At 39.1% G+C, this 20,151-nt stretch overlaps 3 protein-coding genes across 9 annotated transcripts; 1 reads left to right on the top strand and 2 right to left on the bottom strand.

The window, feature by feature from the left end:
* The first annotated feature begins 483 nt into the window (after nucleotides 1–483).
* On the top strand, nucleotides 484–15,599 carry LOC129237616 (AT-rich interactive domain-containing protein 4A). Of its 2 annotated transcripts, XM_054872469.1 has the most exons (7): nucleotides 484–819; nucleotides 943–1,551; nucleotides 1,623–2,679; nucleotides 10,200–14,354; nucleotides 14,445–14,990; nucleotides 15,106–15,273; nucleotides 15,332–15,599. In XM_054872469.1, exons 1-7 carry the CDS (start codon nucleotides 814–816, stop codon nucleotides 15,514–15,516), a joined length of 6,726 nt encoding a protein of 2,241 aa, XP_054728444.1. In that variant the 5' UTR covers nucleotides 484–813; the 3' UTR covers nucleotides 15,517–15,599. The 2 variants fall into 2 exon arrangements, with proteins under 2 accessions (XP_054728444.1, XP_054728443.1); XM_054872468.1 differs by having other exon boundaries at nucleotides 10,200–14,990.
* On the bottom strand, nucleotides 5,361–19,301 carry LOC129237618 (sulfite oxidase, mitochondrial). Of its 6 annotated transcripts, none has more exons than XM_054872471.1 (3): nucleotides 19,219–19,301; nucleotides 6,233–7,163; nucleotides 5,361–6,172 (listed from the first exon to the last, which is right to left on the bottom strand). In XM_054872471.1, exons 2-3 carry the CDS (start codon nucleotides 7,140–7,142, stop codon nucleotides 5,367–5,369), a joined length of 1,716 nt encoding a protein of 571 aa, XP_054728446.1. In that variant the 5' UTR covers nucleotides 7,143–7,163; nucleotides 19,219–19,301; the 3' UTR covers nucleotides 5,361–5,366. The 6 variants fall into 6 exon arrangements, with proteins under 6 accessions (XP_054728446.1, XP_054728450.1, XP_054728445.1 ...); XM_054872475.1 differs by lacking the exon at nucleotides 19,219–19,301 and adding an exon at nucleotides 17,046–17,111; XM_054872470.1 differs by lacking the exon at nucleotides 19,219–19,301 and adding an exon at nucleotides 7,533–7,556.
* On the bottom strand, nucleotides 15,604–19,309 carry LOC129237619 (L-xylulose reductase). The gene is made up of 4 exons (XM_054872477.1): nucleotides 19,219–19,309; nucleotides 16,535–16,625; nucleotides 16,226–16,478; nucleotides 15,604–16,142 (listed from the first exon to the last, which is right to left on the bottom strand). Exons 2-4 carry the CDS (start codon nucleotides 16,584–16,586, stop codon nucleotides 15,722–15,724), a joined length of 726 nt encoding a protein of 241 aa, XP_054728452.1. The 5' UTR covers nucleotides 16,587–16,625; nucleotides 19,219–19,309; the 3' UTR covers nucleotides 15,604–15,721.
* Nucleotides 19,310–20,151: the final 842 nt, after the last annotated feature.

Here is a 20,151-nt window from a genome sequence, read left to right as displayed (position 1 = left end):
CTTATTACTCATTATAAAATGTAATATCCTATTTCGAATGCGTATTGCTGCCATAATTTTTTGAAACCTCAGTAAACGTCGTTTACGGATTTCCTAAAACTGTTTATTATTAACAGCTAATAGCGCAATTATATTAGCTATTCCTTCTACTTCTAAATTAGCTATCGTTAATAATAGTTAAACAAACCAAAAACACCGAAATATTCCACCAAAATAATTTCTATGAAGAAAAACCTTTCGCAGCAGTATTGACGGCTGATTGTCAATTTCGCAGGTAATCTGCCATATGTGAACGAGTAGATTAATTTAGAGGATTTATTGGCAATTAATGCATGTGTGAACGTTCTTCTACGTACTTACCAAACCGTTTGAGGGATGTATACGTAGCATTAATACTAAGTGCATAATTTATTGGTTTTAATATTTTTACGCCAGATGCCGCTTTATAGTCTGCAATCCCTTTTGCAATGGCTTTTCTATATTTTCATCAGAGAAGGTTGATTCGCAACAAAATATCAGATATTCCCCAAAGGGTTTTATCGTCTCAGATATTTACAAGTAAAATTATTAAAGATTTTTTGAGCAAACTGGTGTTAACTCGACTGTAATAAAATCTTTATAATATCGTAAGTAATAGTGCGGAGGTGGAGACTAAATGAAGCGATTTTTCGCTTAATCCTAAATAGACATTTCGGCAGTCTGTGCAGTGAGATCGGAGCATTTTTGGTTCGTTTTAGAAATGCTTAAAAATTGTCCGCAAAAGTGGCGTTTGTAAGCGATAACTTAAGTTTTGAACGTTATTTTCTTCAGAAAATGCAAGTAAGTTTGTAAAGGAATTTCTCGAATAACTGAAAAATATATACAATACAATAACGTTCAAAGATATTCCTTTTTATGGCTTAATCGCCTTCTAGTAACGAATTTTAACTTTATACCTCTCAGCAAGTGGACACAGATCCACCATCCTTACCGGTTGGTACGGAGGTAAGTGCCAAATACAAAGGAGCTTTTTGTGAAGCAAAGGTTAGCAAAGTTGTTCGAAATATAAAAGTGAAAGTCGCCTATAAACAAGGTCTAGGATCGGGAATTGTCTCAGATGATTTAATAAAAACAGCCCCCGGTCAATTACGTGTGGGTGCCACTGTTGAAGTACGTCATCCTGATCGTAAAGATTTAATAGAGGGGACAGTAACAAAAATACAAGATTGCTCACAATACACCGTGGTATTTGACGATGGAGACATAACAACATTACGTCGTACTGCTTTATGTCTGAAAAGTGGACGCCACTTTAACGAAAGTGAAACTTTAGACCAACTGCCTCTAACTCATCCTGAGCACTTCGGAAATCCTGTGGTTGGAGGACGGCGTGGACGAAGACGGGGTCAATTAAACGACGACAGCTCTGATGAAGAAGATGAAAGTGACACTAAAGAAGTTGTTAACGAAAAGGAAGAACACATTGGCAAGGTTGTATGTGTGGAAATGGAGACAAAGAAAAAGGATAAAGAAAAATGGTTCCCAGGCCTAGTATTGGCCCCAACGGCACAAGTAAGAATGTTTTTGATTTCTCTTTTAGCGCATAACATAACATATAAATAACAATTCAAATATATACGCAGGCGAATGTACGGATTCGAGTAAAAGATGAATATTTGGTGAGATCATTTAAAGATGGCCGATATTATACAGTTCCAAAAAAAGAGGCAACTGAATTTACTCGCGAAGTAGCAGTAAAACAAGACGGCCAGGCAGTACAGGCAGCACTTGAATATCTAGATAGTGGAGCCTTACCTCCACACTGGGATCGTGAATCATTATTTGGACTTAATAATTCTTCCAGTGAAGGCGAAGGAGAATTAGAATCTGACTCATCAGATGATGAACCGCGCGAGGAAAAAGATCGTTTTGTAGCACAACTGTATAAATATATGGATGATCGCGGAACTCCATTAAATAAAGTGCCCTCTATACAAAATCGTGATGTTGACTTATACCGCCTATTTCGAGCAGTGCAAAAGTGTGGTGGATATAATCGTGTTACTGCAAAAAATCAATGGAAGTCGATAGCAATACGCCTAGGCTTTACAGCAGTAACAGTAAGTGTTACAAATCTGGTGAAACAAGCGTTTAAGAAATTTCTTCAACCTTATGGTGAATTTCATCGCAAGCTTGGGTGTTCTATGCTAATGACACCCCGTAATTCTAGCCGAAGTAAAGGGCGTAGTTTGGTACGTGCAAACTCTGTAGCTTCACCGAAACCAGTTGAAGTGAATAAAGATATTCCAATTAAATCTGCAAACATTATCGCGACTACATCCTTTTCATCATCAGCATCATCTTCTTCTAGCACCCAAAACATCATAGCTTCTCCTGTTGCGCCATTAACATCAGTCGAAGTAGTTGGTGTTGCGACAGCGTCAGTCACTGAGGAGTCAGAAAATACAAGCGAATCAAGTTTAGATAATACGAAGAACAAACGAAAAATTTTAATCGGCAAAGTTAAAGGGCTTGTTGAAAAATATGAAGAGAAAGCAAAAGATGATTGTGATGTTCCCTTGTCTAAAATCAAGGCAGCTGTAGAGTCGTCACGCTCTGAGGACAAAGACAAAGTTGTAGCCGTGAAGGACAATTCTTGCACCGCTGTAAGTTTGAATTTTCGGGAATCTTCTCCTCCAGGTATGTTAAATTAACGAATACAGTAAATTAATATGTTTTCACCACCTTGAATTTTATGCGAACAAAATCTGTAGTTTAGAACAGGAAATTACACAATGCTCTTACTTTTCTTTGGAGTAACATCTTGCCGTTGGCGTTTCGTATTGCTTAAGTGCCTTTATGCCGTCTTCTTCTTCTTGATTGACGCGATAACCGCTTACATGATTTTGGTCGAGTTTAACAAAGCGCGCCAGTCGTTTCTTTCTCGTGCTAACTGGCGCAAGTTGAAAACACCAAGTGAAGCCAAGTCCTTCTACACCTGATCCTTCCAACGCAGAGAAGGTCTTCCTCTTCCTCTGCTACCACTAGCTGGTACCGCATTGAATACTTTCAGAGCCGGAGCGTTTGTTTCCATTTAGGCATCATGACCCAGCCAACTTAGCCGCTGTATCTTTATTCGCTGCGCTATGTCTATGTCGTCGTAAAGTTCATGCAGCTCATCATTCCATAGCCTGCGATACTCGCCGTCACTAAGTCATCTAATCTTCATAATACCTCATCCATACCTGGCTCCCTGAATAAACCTCACATATTACGGGGTTGGGCTAAGCGTATGTGTCCCTTTTCTAGTTGACAAGGACGAGATGTTTATTTTTTCTTACCATGGTACCGCGTTCGGGAATCCAGTGTAATGATGTTAAAAACACTTAGAACACTTTATACCTGCCAAATACTGCTATAAGGTCAGCCACGGGATATCTCTTAATGAGTATATAGTATACATGAGTATATTATCCTTGCACAGATTGAAATTGCTTCTATTTCAGCCTGAAATTCGCTGGGCCATTTGCCTCGACTCCAGTATTTGTTTTCGAACCGGCTGTAAAGGTCCTCCCAGTCCCCTTTCATCGCTGTTCGAGATTATGATTTCAAACCTACGGTTAAAAAGACATTTTGTTCTGTTAAGTAACAGATCAAATTCCGATCCCGTATCTCTGATATGATATGTATGACCAAAGTCAGGAAGATCTTTTCCAAGTAAGATTTGTATTTTTAATGCCCTTCTGTCTGCATATTTTTTAAGGAAAATATGCAGTGGAGATAGGCCTCCTTCGCTTCTATAGCAGCAGTGGGGCAGCTGTTCATGGCACCAGTTATTGTCAAACAGGCTTGTCTTTGAAAGCTCCCAAGTAGTTGCATAGTGGTTACTTGTTTGGCTTTCGGCCACCGAACAAGGAAGGCATAGGAAATGATCGGTTTAATCATCATGGTATACATCCAATGAATCATTTTAGAATCTAGACGACAGAACACTAAAGGCATCTACAGGCTAACATGGCTCCAGTGGCTTTTACTTTCACCTCGAAACGGGGATAGTAGTTCCTTCTACAATTATTGTAGCAAGGCCCAACTTTAATTTGTTTGTGAAAGAAGCAACGTTCGTCTTGCTAGGATTGATAGATAATCCTTCATCACGGCACCAATCTGATATGAGAATCAGCGCTTGGTTTATGATGTTGGAAATTGTACCTCTAAATTAGCTTGACACAGTGACCGTAAGTTCGTCAGCATATCTAATGGCATTAAATCATGTTTCCTTGTAGTTTTATTAGGAGGTCATCAACGACTAAAGTGGTGACAAAACACCTCCTTGTGGACTGCCTTTCATTGCCTTGGCGGAGACAGTTTTAGCCCCTAGAATTGATTTAATTATTCTGCTGCCAAGCATCGTTTTCACCTATCCTACAGTCGATTTTCTTATTAACACTAACTGTACCGCGCCCGGTCAAATGACCGGTTACAAAATTTAATTGAAAGGCTGCACTTATAATCTCTTGTTTCCTTTGTATTATATAATACAAAAAAAAATGAAAATTTATGATTTATTATTTTATTGTTATTTGAAAATATTAATTATGTATTAGAAAAAGCTTAAAATTTGTTTTGACAAAACAATTATTTCATAACCGGTTGCGGTAAGAATAGGTATACGTGATACACCGGTACGGTTAGTGTTAAAAAAAGCTCTTTCTTTGGACCTCTTGCCCATTTTTGGGATAAGTTCCACGTTGACCTTACGCCATTCTAATGGAAAGCAGAAATACACTCGGAGGTTTGCCATTGCCTTAGGAAAAACATTTTTATCATTTGGTGTTTCATGCCCACAGTGGATTTCAAACCCGGAACCAATCGAATGACGCTCATGCACAAAACTATCCCGCGAAACAAGGATAGATTGCATGGTTAGGCATATCGTATTCAACAGGCAGCTCATATGCCTTATTTATATATATATAATTGGCGCGTACACCCTTTTTGGGTGTTTGGCCGCGCTCCTCCTCGTATTTGTGGTGTGCGCCTTGATGTTGTTCCACAAATGGAGGGACCTACAAATTCAAGCCGACTCCGAACGGCAGATATTTTTATGAGGAGCTTTTTCATGGCAGAAATACCCTCGGAAGTTTGCCATTGCCTGCCGAGGGGCGACCGCTATTAGAAAAATGTTTTTATTAATTTTGTTGTTTCACCGAAATTCGAACCAACGTTCTCTCTGTGAATTCCGAATGGTAATCACGCATCAACCCATTCGGCTACGGCGGCCGCCTTAAATACTTACTTGTTTTTTCTGCTAAGATTCATTTCATTTAAAATTTTTTTTTTTTCGAAATTATTTTATTTTAATTTAATAATTATTTATTTAAATTAAATTAAATAATTTTAACCTTTATACGAGGGTAAGCGTTTGATAATACCCCTCGCAAATTCCAGATGTTTGAAAATGTTTCTGGTTGAACATTATATGCTGAATCAACAGCCTTGGCCCAAATTTCTATTTCATGTGGTGCTGCCTTATCGATTTGAATTCGTCCAGTCCATAATGACCATCCATAATGGCGACCGTCTGGTTGATCCTCCTGTTGCAAATCTGCGACATGCCATGTTTTCCCCTGATCAATACTCAAATCAACGCGTACAATGCGACGTCCACCACCTGACCATGCATATCCTTGTACTGTTAGATAACCATCAACTGGAATTTTTATTGTCTCGCCCTCTGCTGGTACGCATATTGCTGATGTGACAGGCATTGCTTGGATCGCGGGTGATTTGGAAAAATCGACACAATCCCAATCTACACTTGGGCTGAATCCTTTATAATCATTTTGCTGCCAATGTGAACTAGACTCGCTCTCAGAAACTGCAATACGAGTCAACCATTTGACATTGCGGGCACCTACAGTGCCGGGAACAATGCATCGTAATGGATATCCATGGTCCCGGCTTAAGGGTTCTCCATTCATCTCATATGCAAGTATGACATCGCCTCGTTCATCCATTGCTTTTGATAGAGGAATAGATGCACCATAAGGATGGGAAGTTGGATCGAGATCGGCGCCTTCTAATATCACATGTAAATTTTCATTTGGTTGAACACCCATTGCAAGTAGAACATCTCGCAAGCGAGCTCCGGACCAAGTTGCGTTACCCACTGCACCTGCCTTCCAGGAAAGACCTTTAATGATTTTTAGAAAGAAAATTCGGTATTTTCAAAATGAATATTTGAAATACTAACCTTTAACAGCTTTTACCTTCGTCATTTCAGAACGTCGGTTACCACCGCACATTACTGCGGCAGTGACTGTGTGCTTTGGCATTTTTTTAATATCATCTAGAGATAATGTTTTTATCTGTTCCTTGGTGCCTGACTTTGTCGTTTCAATAGCTATTTCAAGCTCGTAATTTTTGGTGCTGATATAAGGAACTGGCAAATGATTTCTTACGTAGAAAAAGTCATTTGGGGTAAAAAAATGTGCCACTAGGAGGTCCATCGGTGGCTCAGCGTTAAATGGTCTAATTGATGCAGCTTTAAGTAGAGGATGCCTTTTGGGCTCATTCGCCCAGGGCGAACCCATATCGTTTGTGTCGATCTCATCTTCAGGAGATAAGTTGCCAATTCGGTAAAGCTCTAAAAGCGTTAAAATCTCTTTGTTATTGTGTTGCTGATAAATAGCCCAAAAGGGGTCAATCGCACTGCCTGCCCCTAACATAATTTTTTCACCACCTGGATGCTTATCGATGAATTCGGTTATATCATAAACACCGATGCCATAAGTTATCCAAACGCGGCTTTCAATATTACAATGGCTTTGTACTTCGCTCATATTATAGGTTGGCAAATCGGAGCGTGGTTTTTTATGCCAGTTTGGGATTTCTTCATCAGTTTTTGTATTTGATTTCCCTTCAATTTGGCTTTCATTCAATTTCACATTAAGTAATTTGGATTTGTGTTCGTACAAAGCAAAGCCCCCAATAGCGCCTCCGAGTGCCAAAACTGCGTAAAATACAGCATTTTTTGACTTACTAACATGATTGTTTTGGGTGTGCACAAGGCGCCCCTGGGGAGAGCTGATAAGATTCTGATAAGATGCGCACATTAAACCAATACTTTGCGTTGATAAACTTTGAAAGCGTGCCCTTAGCATTTTGTACAAATTTGAAGATGTCTGTAAGTATATTAAACTTTATTATTATTATGAAAGGTTACTATTTTCACTCATAGCTATACATAGGTGTTGCGCACTCAAGCTTTATTTACGTATGGATGGGTGTAGATACATGTGTGTATTTTCTAGCTACATGTGCTGACTGACACTTATATGTATGTATTATTGTTTGCCATAAACAAATGCTTGTTTTCTACTTCTTCACTATAAAAACTTGAAATGAAACAAATTCAAGAGGTAACATACTCTTTTACCAACAGTTGCCAGTTGTGAACTAATTGAACTTTGTGAGAGAAAGCTCAGCAAATGCTGATATTAGTTTGACTTAAATAGAAATGAAATATTTTGACCCTCTCCCAAATTACTTACGTAGAGCATTCACTACTTATTTTATTTTAAAAACAATTATTCCGAGTGTCAAATTGTGTGCATCAAAGTGAAGTGATTACATTTCGAATTATACAAATGATGATTTTTGATGATTTTTATACAAATGATTTATTGTCTTGGCTTTATATAATGCCAAGGCCGAATATGGTGATAAACATTCGAATATAAACAAAAAAAAAGGGAAAGGATAACAATTAGATAAGCTGAAACATCCCAATGAGAAATATGGTTAACATTGACTTTGACGATTTACGGTGATTTTCCGTTTCAATTCACATGTTTCTTTTTGATGTCACTTTTTATGAATTTCAAACTAGTGTAATAAAAATAAGGGAACATGACTTGCTGTTTTACGTCAGATAAGCGAATGAAACCCAAAGAAACACTAAAATTTTGATTGGCTTTAATGCTTTTGCCCATATGAATGCGGTTTGTTTGAGGTTATTTAATTTATATGAATAAAATAAATAAAATTTGCACTATTACTTTCTTTTCCAAGGCGGCCGCCGTAGCCGAATGCGTTGGTGCGTGACTACCATTCGGAATTCACCGAGAGAACGTCGGTTCGAATCTCTACCAAAATTAAGAAAAATGGCAAACCTCCGAGTGTATTTCTGCCATGAAAAAGCTCCTCCTAAAAATATCTGCCGTTCGGAGTCGGCTTGAAACTGTAGGTCCCTCCATATGTGGAACAACATCAAGACGCACACCACAAATAGGAGGAGGAGCTCGGCCAAACACCCAAAAAGGGTGTACGCGCCAATTATATATATAATACTTTCCTTTGTACCAATAGTCAATAATATGCATGGCAGGACCAGAGAACGTGCCGTTTTGATGGGGGCGGACTATAGATAAAGCGCTTTCCGCAGCACTGATTTGAGTAGGCTTGTGAAGAGGTAATTAATTCCATGAGGTTGCTTCATCACGTGAACTTTTCGTTAGAGCGAAAGATATTGTACTTACGCTCAGCACTTGCACCCAGTAGTTGGATGGATATACATATATGAAAAAATTAATATTGCAGTACTTTTGTCCGGGATTGTATGAATGCTTCGGTTGATAAGACCAAGCGTCGTGTCACTAAAATACTACATAAACAACCAAACCACGGTGAAAGGCTCGCAAAATAATTGATCCAGACATCTGTCTCTATGGCAATGCTAAAATATCTAGGACTAGGCGCGGTAAACTGCTTCACCGAGGTTAGCAAATGACTTTTGACAATTCATGCACACACAGTTTATTCACCCAACTGAGTCTTAGAACTACCCTGACATTGTCCTTCGGTGAATTTGATAGTGGCTTACTGCAGATTTTAAACTAGATGTTCCTTCTCAAATTGAACGGTCATAGGAACGGAATAACAAACATCTAGGTTCCCACGATAATCGGTTCTGCGCCACCGACTCGGATTTATATTCGACAAATGGTATTGACAATTATCTATGGGAATGCTTGTGATGTTACAACAACAACATACGGGGTTTTATGTATTTGATGCACCAATGCAATATCGAATGCCATGTTTTTTGTAATTTTTCCTTTATAAGCAGCGAAAATATTCTTCTGTGACCTGGTCTATGAAAAGGTACCTTACGTGTCAAAAAATCATTTTTCACTTTTTTGTTGGCGTAAATTAACAAATGTCGTTTCAAAATTAAAAAAAAATTCAATAAATTTTTTATTTATTTATTTTTAAAAGCTTACATGATAATAAAATTAAAAGTAAACTAAGCAAACGCAGCGCTAGCAGCAGAGGCTTTCGGCTGGCTGGTGATGTACTATATGTTGAATCAGATACGACGGAGTAGGTCGGTGTCCTTCAGAAATTTGTGAATATTTTTGATGTTTTCTTCAGTGGCTTCTTTTAGAAGTAGAAGAGGGTCTGTGTTGCTGAAGTTGCCTTTGAGAAGTAAGTTCTGGGCAGGATACCAGTAGATGATGTACACTGACTGTTGCTTGGCAGAAGGGGCAGGTGTTGGATGTATTACCCTGTAATAGGTGTACGCTGGTAATTATGGTGTGCCCAATACGGAGTCGTGTGTATGGGGTAATGTGGTTGGTGGGTACCGATGTTGGATAGGCAGGTTTTGAACGTTTGGGGTTAATGGGTTAAATTCAATAAAATTCATATTCTGTACATGTATTATTTGGTCGATACATTAATTTCCCTGGACATGAATTTCTGCTTCCTAAGGGGATTTCTGCGAATTCTTTCCCGAACGGGTTTTATGGCTACACTAGTTCGAACCACGCGAGGACGACCACTCCTTTTTCTGGGAAAAACTCACTTTAAACAAACGTTCTCGAAATATTAAGTTTTTTCAGCAATTCGTAAATCTCATTTGCACCTTTACCTCACTTTTGTAATGCAATCAATGCAATGGGGTTTTCCTTAGCTCCCCACTCCACAACTGAGTATAATTTATGAACAAAAGCAAAAATAACGGAACTTTTTTCTGCGAATTTATTCTCGCCGTATGCATTGTAAAATAATTTGTTACAGAATGCAATAATATATAAATCATATTCGTTCAAATCACCAAAGCAAAGCTACAACTCGTTTTGGTTATACTTTATTACCACACTAAAGACAGAACGTAGGACGCTTATAGTAGTTGCTAATAATTATTTATCTTCCAGCTACCAGTTCTGCGAATAAAAAGGATAAATCACAAAAAAAGCAAACTCCTCAAAGTGATGATAAGCGGAACAAACGAAAAAAAGATGATACTATCGAAAAAGTCGATTCTGGTGATTTTATTGTTGAGGTTGGAGACAAGTTGAAAGTTTATTACCATGAGAAGAAGGTAACATATGAAGCAAAAGTCATCGAAATTTCTGTTCAACGTGGCTTGCCGATGTATCTAGTTCATTATACCGGTTGGAACAACCGCTATGATGAGTGGGTGCCAAGGGAACGCATCGCTGAAAACATAACCAAGGGCTCAAAACAAAAGGGACGTATGTCGACTTTAAGTTCCGCTGAGAAACAAAAAGATAATCCTTCAAAACCACCCACCGCCTCGTCGCTGGCTTCCTCAGGCTCTCCAAATTCCATCATAAATGCATTAAGCAGCACTTCGAGTTCCACAAAGATGTCGGGATTAGCAAAACGCGGCCGTGGTCGCAGTGATTCGCTGCCTCCCCGTTCTACTACACCCTCCTCAGTAGCATCCAACTCCAGTCGCACAAAGTCCCCTGCGACAGCTGGTCTGAAAAAAAGACCAATCCGCACGATGACAAATTCGGCTCGTCGGACCTCAGCTAACGTTTCCGACGTGTCCTTACAAAGTGAATCTGAAACCGATTCTGATGAGCCAGTCCGTCGACCAACACGCGGCTCTAAAGAAATTGAATATAAATCGGGAAATTTAAGTGGTAAAGGAACAATCAAGAACAAACAGTCTGTATCTGCTGGAAATAGTCAGTCAGATACGGATGACGAAGGTGAAGAGTGTGAGTCATCAACAATTTTACGAGCAAAAAATAGCTCCTCAAATAGCTTAAACTCCAAAGGACGAAATTATGATCTGAGTCAAATACGTTCAGAATTAACAGGATTCCCAGGGTTGAAGTCACCTTCATCATCATTAGCAGGGGACGACGAGATTTTGTCAGATATAAAAATCGAAGAACCTCCGAATAAGGATGAGGGTATTTTCGATGCTAAAGATATTTGTATTTCTGAAAGTAAAACGATAGCTGAATCAAGTGCCAGAGTATCAACAGGGAAAAACGTGGTGAAACAAGATCTTAAAGAAGAAAATTTAAAATCTTCTACTGACATGTCTTCGGAGACAGAGTCGTTCTGCGATGACGACTCACAATCTTCGGGTAAAACCACGACCCTAGAAAACATGACAAAAAAATTTCAACAAAAAATAAAAGCAGGCAAACAACAAGCATTGGAAAAGCTTTCATGTGGAAAACCTACGGTAGAGCGCGTACCAAGAGTGGTGGAGAAAATAATACAGGATTCACTGGCAGAAAAACTCCAAGAAAGCCTTAAAACTAAGCCAGATCTTAGGCAAGAGGAGAACTTAGAGAAAAGTATTAGTGAAACTGTAATATGTAAATCTGATACTGATAAAAAAGAAGTAAATAAAATTACTTCTGTGCAAACAACTGAATCACCACAAAAGGGAACTTCAACTAGTCAGGTACGGTGCAGCAGTGCCACAAACAGCAGTAAGATATCCTCTGTTATTCTGGAAAAAACAGTGAGCTCTGTTAAGAAAACAGAATTTGGAAGCTCCAAAAAAGCTGACGTAATCAGAAAGGGTATAACAGAGTGTTTAGAATTGCAGTCGAAGAAAAATATTGATCCCTTGCTGAAAGAAGTAAATAAGACTGAACCCTCTGCAGCTTGCTCTCCATCCTCATCTTCTTCATCGTCATCGTCATCGACTTCTACGTCATCGCGATCGTTGCCTGACATGAGTAAGCTTGATATTAGCGGAGGATCTTCATCTTCCTCATCGTACACAATTTCTAATAAAGACGCGAAATTGATATCTGTTACAACCAAGGCGACATCACCCGATATATATGAGTTCAAAGATCCAGAACCATTTGAATTGGAAATACGAAAACTGCCAACTACCAACACAAACGCCTCTTCACTGAGTTCAGGTGCAATAAGTGCAAGTAGTGTGGCAGCAAGTCCACGAAAGCAAACTCAAAAAATTACAATGCAACAAGTGGTTGTTAGTGACAAGCAACAACCATCCCAAAGTCCAATCGCTGTCCTTGTGAATCGGAAAAAACGCGGTTCACCAATGAAGGAAGCTCCTGTGGATAAATCCAAGCTTTTGAAAACTGATGAAAAACCGGCTGTAATTTCAGAGGCAAAATTGATTCAAATTAGTTCCACTATTTCAAACGTAACAAAAAATAGCTTAAGCGGTCAATCAAAATTGTTGACATTAAACCCGATATCTAATCAAGGCAACTCAGTGTCACAGAAAACCGTTGACGTATTAACAAACACGCCATTTGATACGTTGCGAAAATCACCAAACTTCAATGTAAACATGAACGCGTTAAACGAGGAACTGGCACAAACAGTGCAGGAAACAACCAGAGCACTAACTGATGCACTAACTTTCCAAGCACCAAACGTATCTTCCTTGCAGGAAGTCACTGCCGCTCCTCCGAAACTTGAGTCACCAAAAGAAAAGGATATTGGAGCCTTGGTTACTCCTCCTCGGAGAAGTACTCAATCAAACGCTCCCACATTAGTTAGCCCCGTTCCCACTGTAGCCGGTAAGACCGACATTGGCAGTCCATTTGTAGAAACCCGTAAAGATCTAAGCAACGTTTTCGAGCTGAGTACAAATGAAGGATCGACCTCAATTAGCGAGTCGAAGGATAATAAATTTGAATTCGAGAATGCAAAGAAAATGCTTTCTGCAACCGTGTGTGCATTCGATTTAGACCCCTCGAAATACGAGAATAAACCGACATCTATTGCAGATAAACTTTTAAAAGCAATCAGTCAAAAAAAAGAGGAAGATAAACATAGAGTAGAGCCGAAAAGTGAAAAAGTAGAAGAGGGCGGAGTTTTAAAAGATTCAAATACAGGGATTGCAAAAAATGCATCAGATGGATTACCTCAAGTTGGCAATTCTTCAGTTGAACCATTAAATATTAATACCGATTTGGTTGGATCTTCCGTCAGTTACTTAAGTAGTGGAAGCAGCTTGAGTATAGAAAAGATGCCCCTCATATCTGTTTCAATAAATAAGCCCGTATCTCTTTCCAGTCCCGAACCTAAATTAGGAATACTGGAGTCGTTTACAGTAAAAAATAATGACTTAACAGAGACTATACAAAAGCTTGAATGCGCTATTCAAAGAAAAACGCCGGTAGCTGGACTTTCGGTTACAACTACACCGACATCGAGCTTAGCCCCAAATACATTTTCCGAAGACTCGATGGATAGTACCGATTCAGAACGCCGACTTGTAATAGAGGACGTAGCAGAAGACATATGCGACATGCTTAAAAGCCCTACTGGTTCGCAGCATATTGGAGATTTAAAAGCCTTACAAACAGGTGTAGTGCCGCACAAGATAGGTATTGCCATCAGTAAAGAAATGCCAAGCAACCTTACTCCACATACGGGAGTTCAGACTCCAATACCTTTGAAAGCTTTACAACCAAGTCGATCACAACCCTTTAGCTCATCAGAGTCGACCACAACATCGACTATAAACATAACTCCAACATTATCAACACTTAGTGTTTCGCAAAGCAGTCTGCATATGGCACCAACCGAAAAGCCCGATCAGAAAGATCAACAATTTGAAAGTCAGGAAACACACAAAGAGCACAAACAAAAGCAGCAGGATACTGTCAGTTCGAGTGCAGAAAATATTCCAGATGTGGGGTCATGTTATAGTGAATGTATTGGGTCAAGGATTAGTTTCAGTTCTAAGCAGCTTGAAAGTGCTGAAGTGTCAACAATGAACACAGTTACAATTTTAATGACCAGCTCAAAAACTTCAAAGCATCAGAATCAAAGAGCGGCCGATGTTGTACCGATTGTGGTTCCGGATATTCCAGTATCAGTTGTCGTGGCTTCCGGTGCGGTGCCATCAATAAAGGCTGCAGCTCAGGCTGCAGCAACAGCACAAAATCCCACATCAGTATGTAAACTAACCTTACAACCAGACCTTAAAGTCAGTACCATTACAGCTACTAAACCGTCTTCGACTTCAATTGTGACCGGCTCCTCTCCTGCAGGCTTGGCTTTAGAGAAAAATCCTGAGGACAAGGTGATTCAGAATGAAGGTATAAATATTAATGTATCAACGGACTTAACTCTGAATACACTTGGAACTGTTGCGTTTTCACAATTACCGGGAATCTCTTCAAATTCAGGATTTTATTTGGATGCTCGCACCGTATTACGTCCAGAAGACGGTGTAAAACCGATTGCAGACAGTCAGCGGACCAATCCTGAAATGGAATTTTTAAGTGCCAAAGAAGGTAGAGGAGTTTTGTGTACTGAAGAATTAACGTCTAGTTTGAGTGTGGACGCCAATAATGATTCTATAAATCTGCTTTGCGAGGAGACAATCCCAGGCAGCCCAGCACCTGCTTTTGGAGGAAAAGAAGAACCTTTAACAACACAGCTATCCATGGAAAGTAATTTACTACTAGAATGCGACAACAAGGATTTAGTGAGTAATCAAATTCCGGACGACATTACGAGATCAGTTGCTTTGATTGCTCATAATAACAGTTCTCCAAATGATTCAGCAAGTCAAGATGAGAGTAGTGAAGAAATAAAAAAGAATTTGGATATCGAAAACGAGATATCGCCAAGGAAACGACGACGAACTAGAAAGCAGTCGGAGATGGTTACCATGTCAGAACAACATACGAAACGACGAAAACAAATTGGATGCTCGAAAAAAATTCCAGGTTGGTACAACCATAAGCCATATGCATATATAATTTTTTTGTTTCCAATCCTTAAATAATCTCTAAATTCGATGTACTTATGTATATACATTTTTAATTATTTTTCACCTTTTAGTTATGTTAGAAAACATACAATTTACAGCTGGTTCCGACAGCGACGAAAACTCGGATGGTATATCGCAGCGTACCACTGTTTCATCCAGACATCAATTTCATCAACTTCAACAGCGGCAGACGTCAGTTGGAACTCGGCCTTGCCCCTATAATTTCTTAGTGCAATTAGGTAAAATTGACATTCGTATATCCAAAGCAACTGACCCACAAAGTTCTTTTTAAAATAGATCCCAACATAGGCTCCGACCAGTGCATAGCAATTTTGTTAAAACAGATCCAAGAATTACGTAAAACCTACAATACAATAAAAGGTGACCTTGCGAATATTGATCGAAGACGTAAAAAACTGCGACGGCGAGAAAGAGAGAAAAAGCAGCAAGCGCAGAACCAACAACAAACTAAGATTACTTAATTATGTACGACACTCGTTACCGATGAAATAAAAATGTAGAAAATAAAGATTGTCATTATTAAGATAATACAAAACCACATTTACATATACCGTTTTTGCTTTTGTAAAACAAAATATTTAATTAAATTTATATATGTGCATATGCAAATGCGTTGCTTTATTCGTTGAAAATATTTTCATATTATTGATAACAATTGCATATATTTTAAGACACCGAATAACCCCCCTCCAAATTCAAGTGATGTCCATTTACAAAACTCGATTTGCTACTCAACAAATAAACGATTCCATCAATTACTTCTTGTATCTCACAAAAGCGGTTCAAGGGTATATGTGCTAGCAACGGTCCCGATTTTTCAGAATCGCTCCAGTTTTCACGACCCATTTGTGTTAGCACTACGGTTGGGTTAACGGAGTTAACGCGAATTTGCTTGGGTCCCAGTTCCAAGGCTAGTGAACGCGTAAGTGAATCTACCGCAGCTTTAGTGGCACTATATACTGCATGACCATGAAATGATCGAGAAGCAGCCAACGATGACACCATCACTATGCTAGAGCCTTTATTGAGTTTCGGCAAGAGCGCCTGCGTTACGTTGAAAACTGCCTTGACATTTATGTCAAATGTGCTTTTACACAATATTTATAGTACGGATGAAAAATAGATTAATATATGTATACATTTTTTAAATGAAAATGAATAAGAAGTTACTCATCAAAGTCCTTCTCTGTCAATTCCTCAAAGGGCTCGATAATAGCCACACCAGCATTATTCACCAGCCCATCTATTTGCGGCAGTTTTGAAAGGACTTCTCGTACATTCTGCCAATTTTTAAGATCTATTGATATGGTCTCTATATTTGAGTAGTTATTCTTAAGCTCTTCTAATTTGTCCGCCGACTTTGAAAGCGCAATAACTTGCGCCCCTGCTGTTGATAAATGCTGGCAGAGAGCTCTCCCGATTCCTGTATGATGAAGATTTGGCTATAACATATTATGTGAGAAAATATGTAATGCATACCCTGTCCAGCTCCCGTCACAACGATCACTTTTTTCAATAAGTCTGCCATCATTTGTACAGTTATAGAAATCGACAAATAATTGCTTGCTCCCTGGGGAGAAAATGAAAACTGAAATTAATGGTTTGTGATGCAAGTGTTTTATATTCATGATTATAACCACAGGCGTGCCTAAGATGCGGTGTACTGTGGGGCACCAGCACCTCAATTGCAACGGAACATCTCTGGTGAGAAATTGACTACTATACTATCATTAAAGGAATCAGATCAGTTTTATGATACAGTATTTTTCTATAAACAACTGGTATCAGTTATGCAGAATTTTTATGTAAAAATTGAATGGTAAGAAAATGAAAATTAGCTCTTAATATTATATATGTATGTATTGTCCCCTTTTTTATATTTTGTCATCAGCCCACACGTAAATGCAAGCTTGAAAGTTTTGATTAGAAAACTTCACAAGGAAATAATCAAAAGCATAATAAACAGATGAGCGTAACTCATGGAACTTACCAACACATTTCTACTGTATTTGTGTAGTGAGAGAGGCAGCTTTTAATCTAATCTTAAGTTATATATGTATGTACATACATACATATATATATATATATATATATATAAGTTATACCGTGTTTTTATATATATTTTCTCGTGGTGGCGAATTGCTTGCATTGCAAGTTGGATTCGTCTTCAGATTATCAATTGTTTTTAAATGGAGGGCATATGAAAAGGTGGCTAGTGTCGTGCGGAGTGCCTTCATATGCCGGACATATGTTTAGTATGTATGTCGTGGTCAATTCTGGATAAGTAGGAGTTTAACCTGCTACAATATCCAGAATGTAATTGTGCCAAGGTTACACGGGACTCTCGGGGAAGTTGGAACTCTTCATCTGCGATTGGTGGTGGTTGGACTCCGATAACGGCATTCGGGAGCTTAAGAAGGTGGTGAAAGTCTCCCGATGAATGTCGTTTATGGCCTGTCCGATCCAGTAACTGTCTGTTTTGTCTGAAATCTCGTCCGCGTAGTTGAGTGCCTCCTGATGTGCCTGGGAGATGGCTCAAGCAGGTGTCTGCATGGGTGAGGCCTGCGGTAACACCCTAGCAGAAACTGCTTACTGAGCAATTTGTTATGCTCCTTAACAGGCAGCATTTGGGCGTTATTGTGTAGATGTTGTATAGGTGGCATCAGAAGACATCCTGTCACGGTCTTTAAAGCAGTGTTTTGGCAGGTCTGAAGCTTCGTCCACTGCGAATCACTGGTTCCAGGCTCGTTTTCCTTGGAGCATAAGCCATCAATGTCATTGCCCGACGTCATTATCGTGCAGACGTCGGCGTATGAGACCAGCGAGACTCCCTCTGGTGGCTGGGGGAGTTTCGAGATATAGAAGTTGAAAAGCAAAGGTGAAAGGACACCACCCTGCGGTACACCTTACTTTACTTTCCTCTGTTTAGATGTTTTGTCTCGAAATATCACCGACGAATGACGACCACTCAGGTAGTTCGTGGCGGGAGTGTCGACTGTAAAATGTCATCTAACACTAAACCTACCATGGACGGGTCAAATGACCCATTTTAAACTTTTTGTCAGAAGTTCTTAGAAATAACATTATTAAATCGTCGTTTGCCTTCACGACCTTTATTAAAAAATACATCGAATGTATTTTTCAAGATTTACTCTTCTCTTGCTAATTGTTTTACCGAGAAATATATGTGATCTTAATAATATATATAATATTTTAAAGACGGGTCATTTGACCCACATTGGTAGGAATAGGAATACATAAAATACCGGTAGGTTTAGTGCTAATAGCGTGGAGTGGCTGACTGTATTGAAAGCCTTTTTTAGATCCAACGCTACTAGGACAGTCCTCTCGCAGGGGCGGTTTTGGTTGAGGCCGCGGTTTACCTGGGTGTTAAAGACGGTGAGTGCCGTGGTGACGCTGTGCCTCTTCGGATCCGACGAAGCACGACCGTTGAAGGTGATATCCACCTTGTCATTGTGCTTCGTCGGGTTCGACAGGGACCTTACGGTGGATTTTCCGGGTGATGTCCAGCCGGGCAGCAAGTGTCAGGGTGTATATATATCGCACCCTAAATACAAAAGGGTCACAACTCAAAATGTCCCTTCTGCTCAAATATGAACGAGACGTTATCAATAAAACGGTCCGCGGATGACATATAGCAAAAATAAATTTTTTGTTTTTTGGTAGGACTGTTATAAGCTTACATGGCAAATTTCAGCGTGATATGTCACATAGTTTGTTTTCTGTGCTACTGTAAACAAGTCAAGCTCGAGTGTGGAAAATTTTGAGTTGTGACCCTTTTGTATTTAGGGTGCGATATGTTAAAAATTTCCTTGACATTCTAATGAACTGTCCCTGCGCGGTCGATGCCTTCATCGATGGGGCGATACTGCAGTGTGGTGGACTATGCACGCTAGGCCACCACCGTTGTTTCGTTCGCGATCTTAATGTTGCTCGAATGAGCTCCGTAGAACCGCGGAGGTTCTATTTGTGGTGCTGAATGGGTGTAGCAACACGTTGCCCGAGGTTAAAGCCTTTGGGCCTAAATAAATATCATTTAAAAAAAATGTCGACTCAATTTTCAACTAAAAATTACGCACACGCAGTTCAAACATCCTTTTTAAAAATATAAAATTATTGTCCTCTTAAAATCAAATAAGTACCGTTTGACAATAGTTGCGTTCGATAGCACAAAATTCCCACGATTAACAGAATACAAGAGGTAGGTACGTTCCGAAATCCACTACTTCATTTTTCGTGATTTTGACAATCGGATGACGTCAGTGCTGCAGATATACAAACAAAAGGAAGAAAGGGCTATGTTCAGAAACGCATTATAATGCGCAGTACTTGAAGCGCTGGCAGCACTGTCAATGTGACAATTCATGCAACTGATAGATTTGTTGAAAAATTGCAAATAGATTTGTTGCATTTATGAACGCGCTGTGCAGTAAAATGGAATTGTTACTAAGTTTGGTCATGTTTCTATCTATTTTTAAATCTTTATTAACTTTTTTTACTTCATCTACGACCTTAGCCCAGAGCATGCTCTTTTTCCTCCTTCCCGACGTGAACTCGTTCTCCATGCTCAGTCGGACTCTGAGCAGTAATTTTATCTCCGATGTACTAAAGTAATCACTAAAACCAAGAAAAGTATAATAAAATAAAGTTTAAATATCGTATTTTTCATCAATTTTTGTATTAAAGGCTAAAATAAATAATTAAATACCCACTTTTCATCAGACATTGTACTAGCGTATTTATTGGCAGTGTGAAAATTTTTGCTGCAAATAAAGCACGACTTTTGATACAAAAATGACGTTTAAGAACGTGTTGCATTTGCAGTACTGCCATATTTGCAATTCCAGCGCTACAAGTACTGTGCATTATAATGCGTTTCTGAACATAGCCTTTGTTGAATTAAATTAATTATACATTTTAGATCAATTTCAAGTCTTTCATGTTTCCATTTATTTCAGTACCTTCATTTACACTAAAACGAAAACCTAAGTAAAAATTGCGAATCTTTACCCTTTTTCTAAGAAGCCCTGAAGGATCCGAGGTATCAAAACCGAGGTTAAAATGTCACGTCCCTA

The sequence above is a fragment of the Anastrepha obliqua genome, chromosome 2 (assembly GCF_027943255.1).
Source record: "Anastrepha obliqua isolate idAnaObli1 chromosome 2, idAnaObli1_1.0, whole genome shotgun sequence".
Taxonomy (NCBI): domain Eukaryota; kingdom Metazoa; phylum Arthropoda; class Insecta; order Diptera; family Tephritidae; genus Anastrepha; species Anastrepha obliqua.
Note: the sequence above shows the minus strand (reverse complement) of the source record. Positions and strands in the feature narration are given on the sequence as shown.

Excerpts from the sequence above, each read along its gene's own strand:
- LOC129237616 (XM_054872468.1), top strand. Across the intron at positions 1,552-1,622 it reads TATTGGCCCCAACGGCACAA|GCGAATGTACGGATTCGAGT; the intron begins GTAAGAATGTTT and ends ATATATACGCAG. Across the intron at positions 2,680-10,199 it reads TCGGGAATCTTCTCCTCCAG|CTACCAGTTCTGCGAATAAA; the intron begins GTATGTTAAATT and ends TTTATCTTCCAG.
- LOC129237619 (XM_054872477.1), bottom strand. The coding sequence starts at position 16,586 with ATGATGGCAGACTTATTGAAAAAAGTGATCGTTGTGACGGGAGCTGGA. Across the intron at positions 16,479-16,534 it reads TGTGACGGGAGCTGGACAGG|GAATCGGGAGAGCTCTCTGC; the intron begins GTATGCATTACA and ends TTCATCATACAG. Across the intron at positions 16,143-16,225 it reads ACAGAGAAGGACTTTGATGA|CACATTTGACATAAATGTCA; the intron begins GTAACTTCTTAT and ends ATTGTGTAAAAG.
- LOC129237618 (XM_054872470.1), bottom strand. Across the intron at positions 6,173-6,232 it reads GAAGGTAAAAGCTGTTAAAG|GTCTTTCCTGGAAGGCAGGT; the intron begins GTTAGTATTTCA and ends AAATCATTAAAG.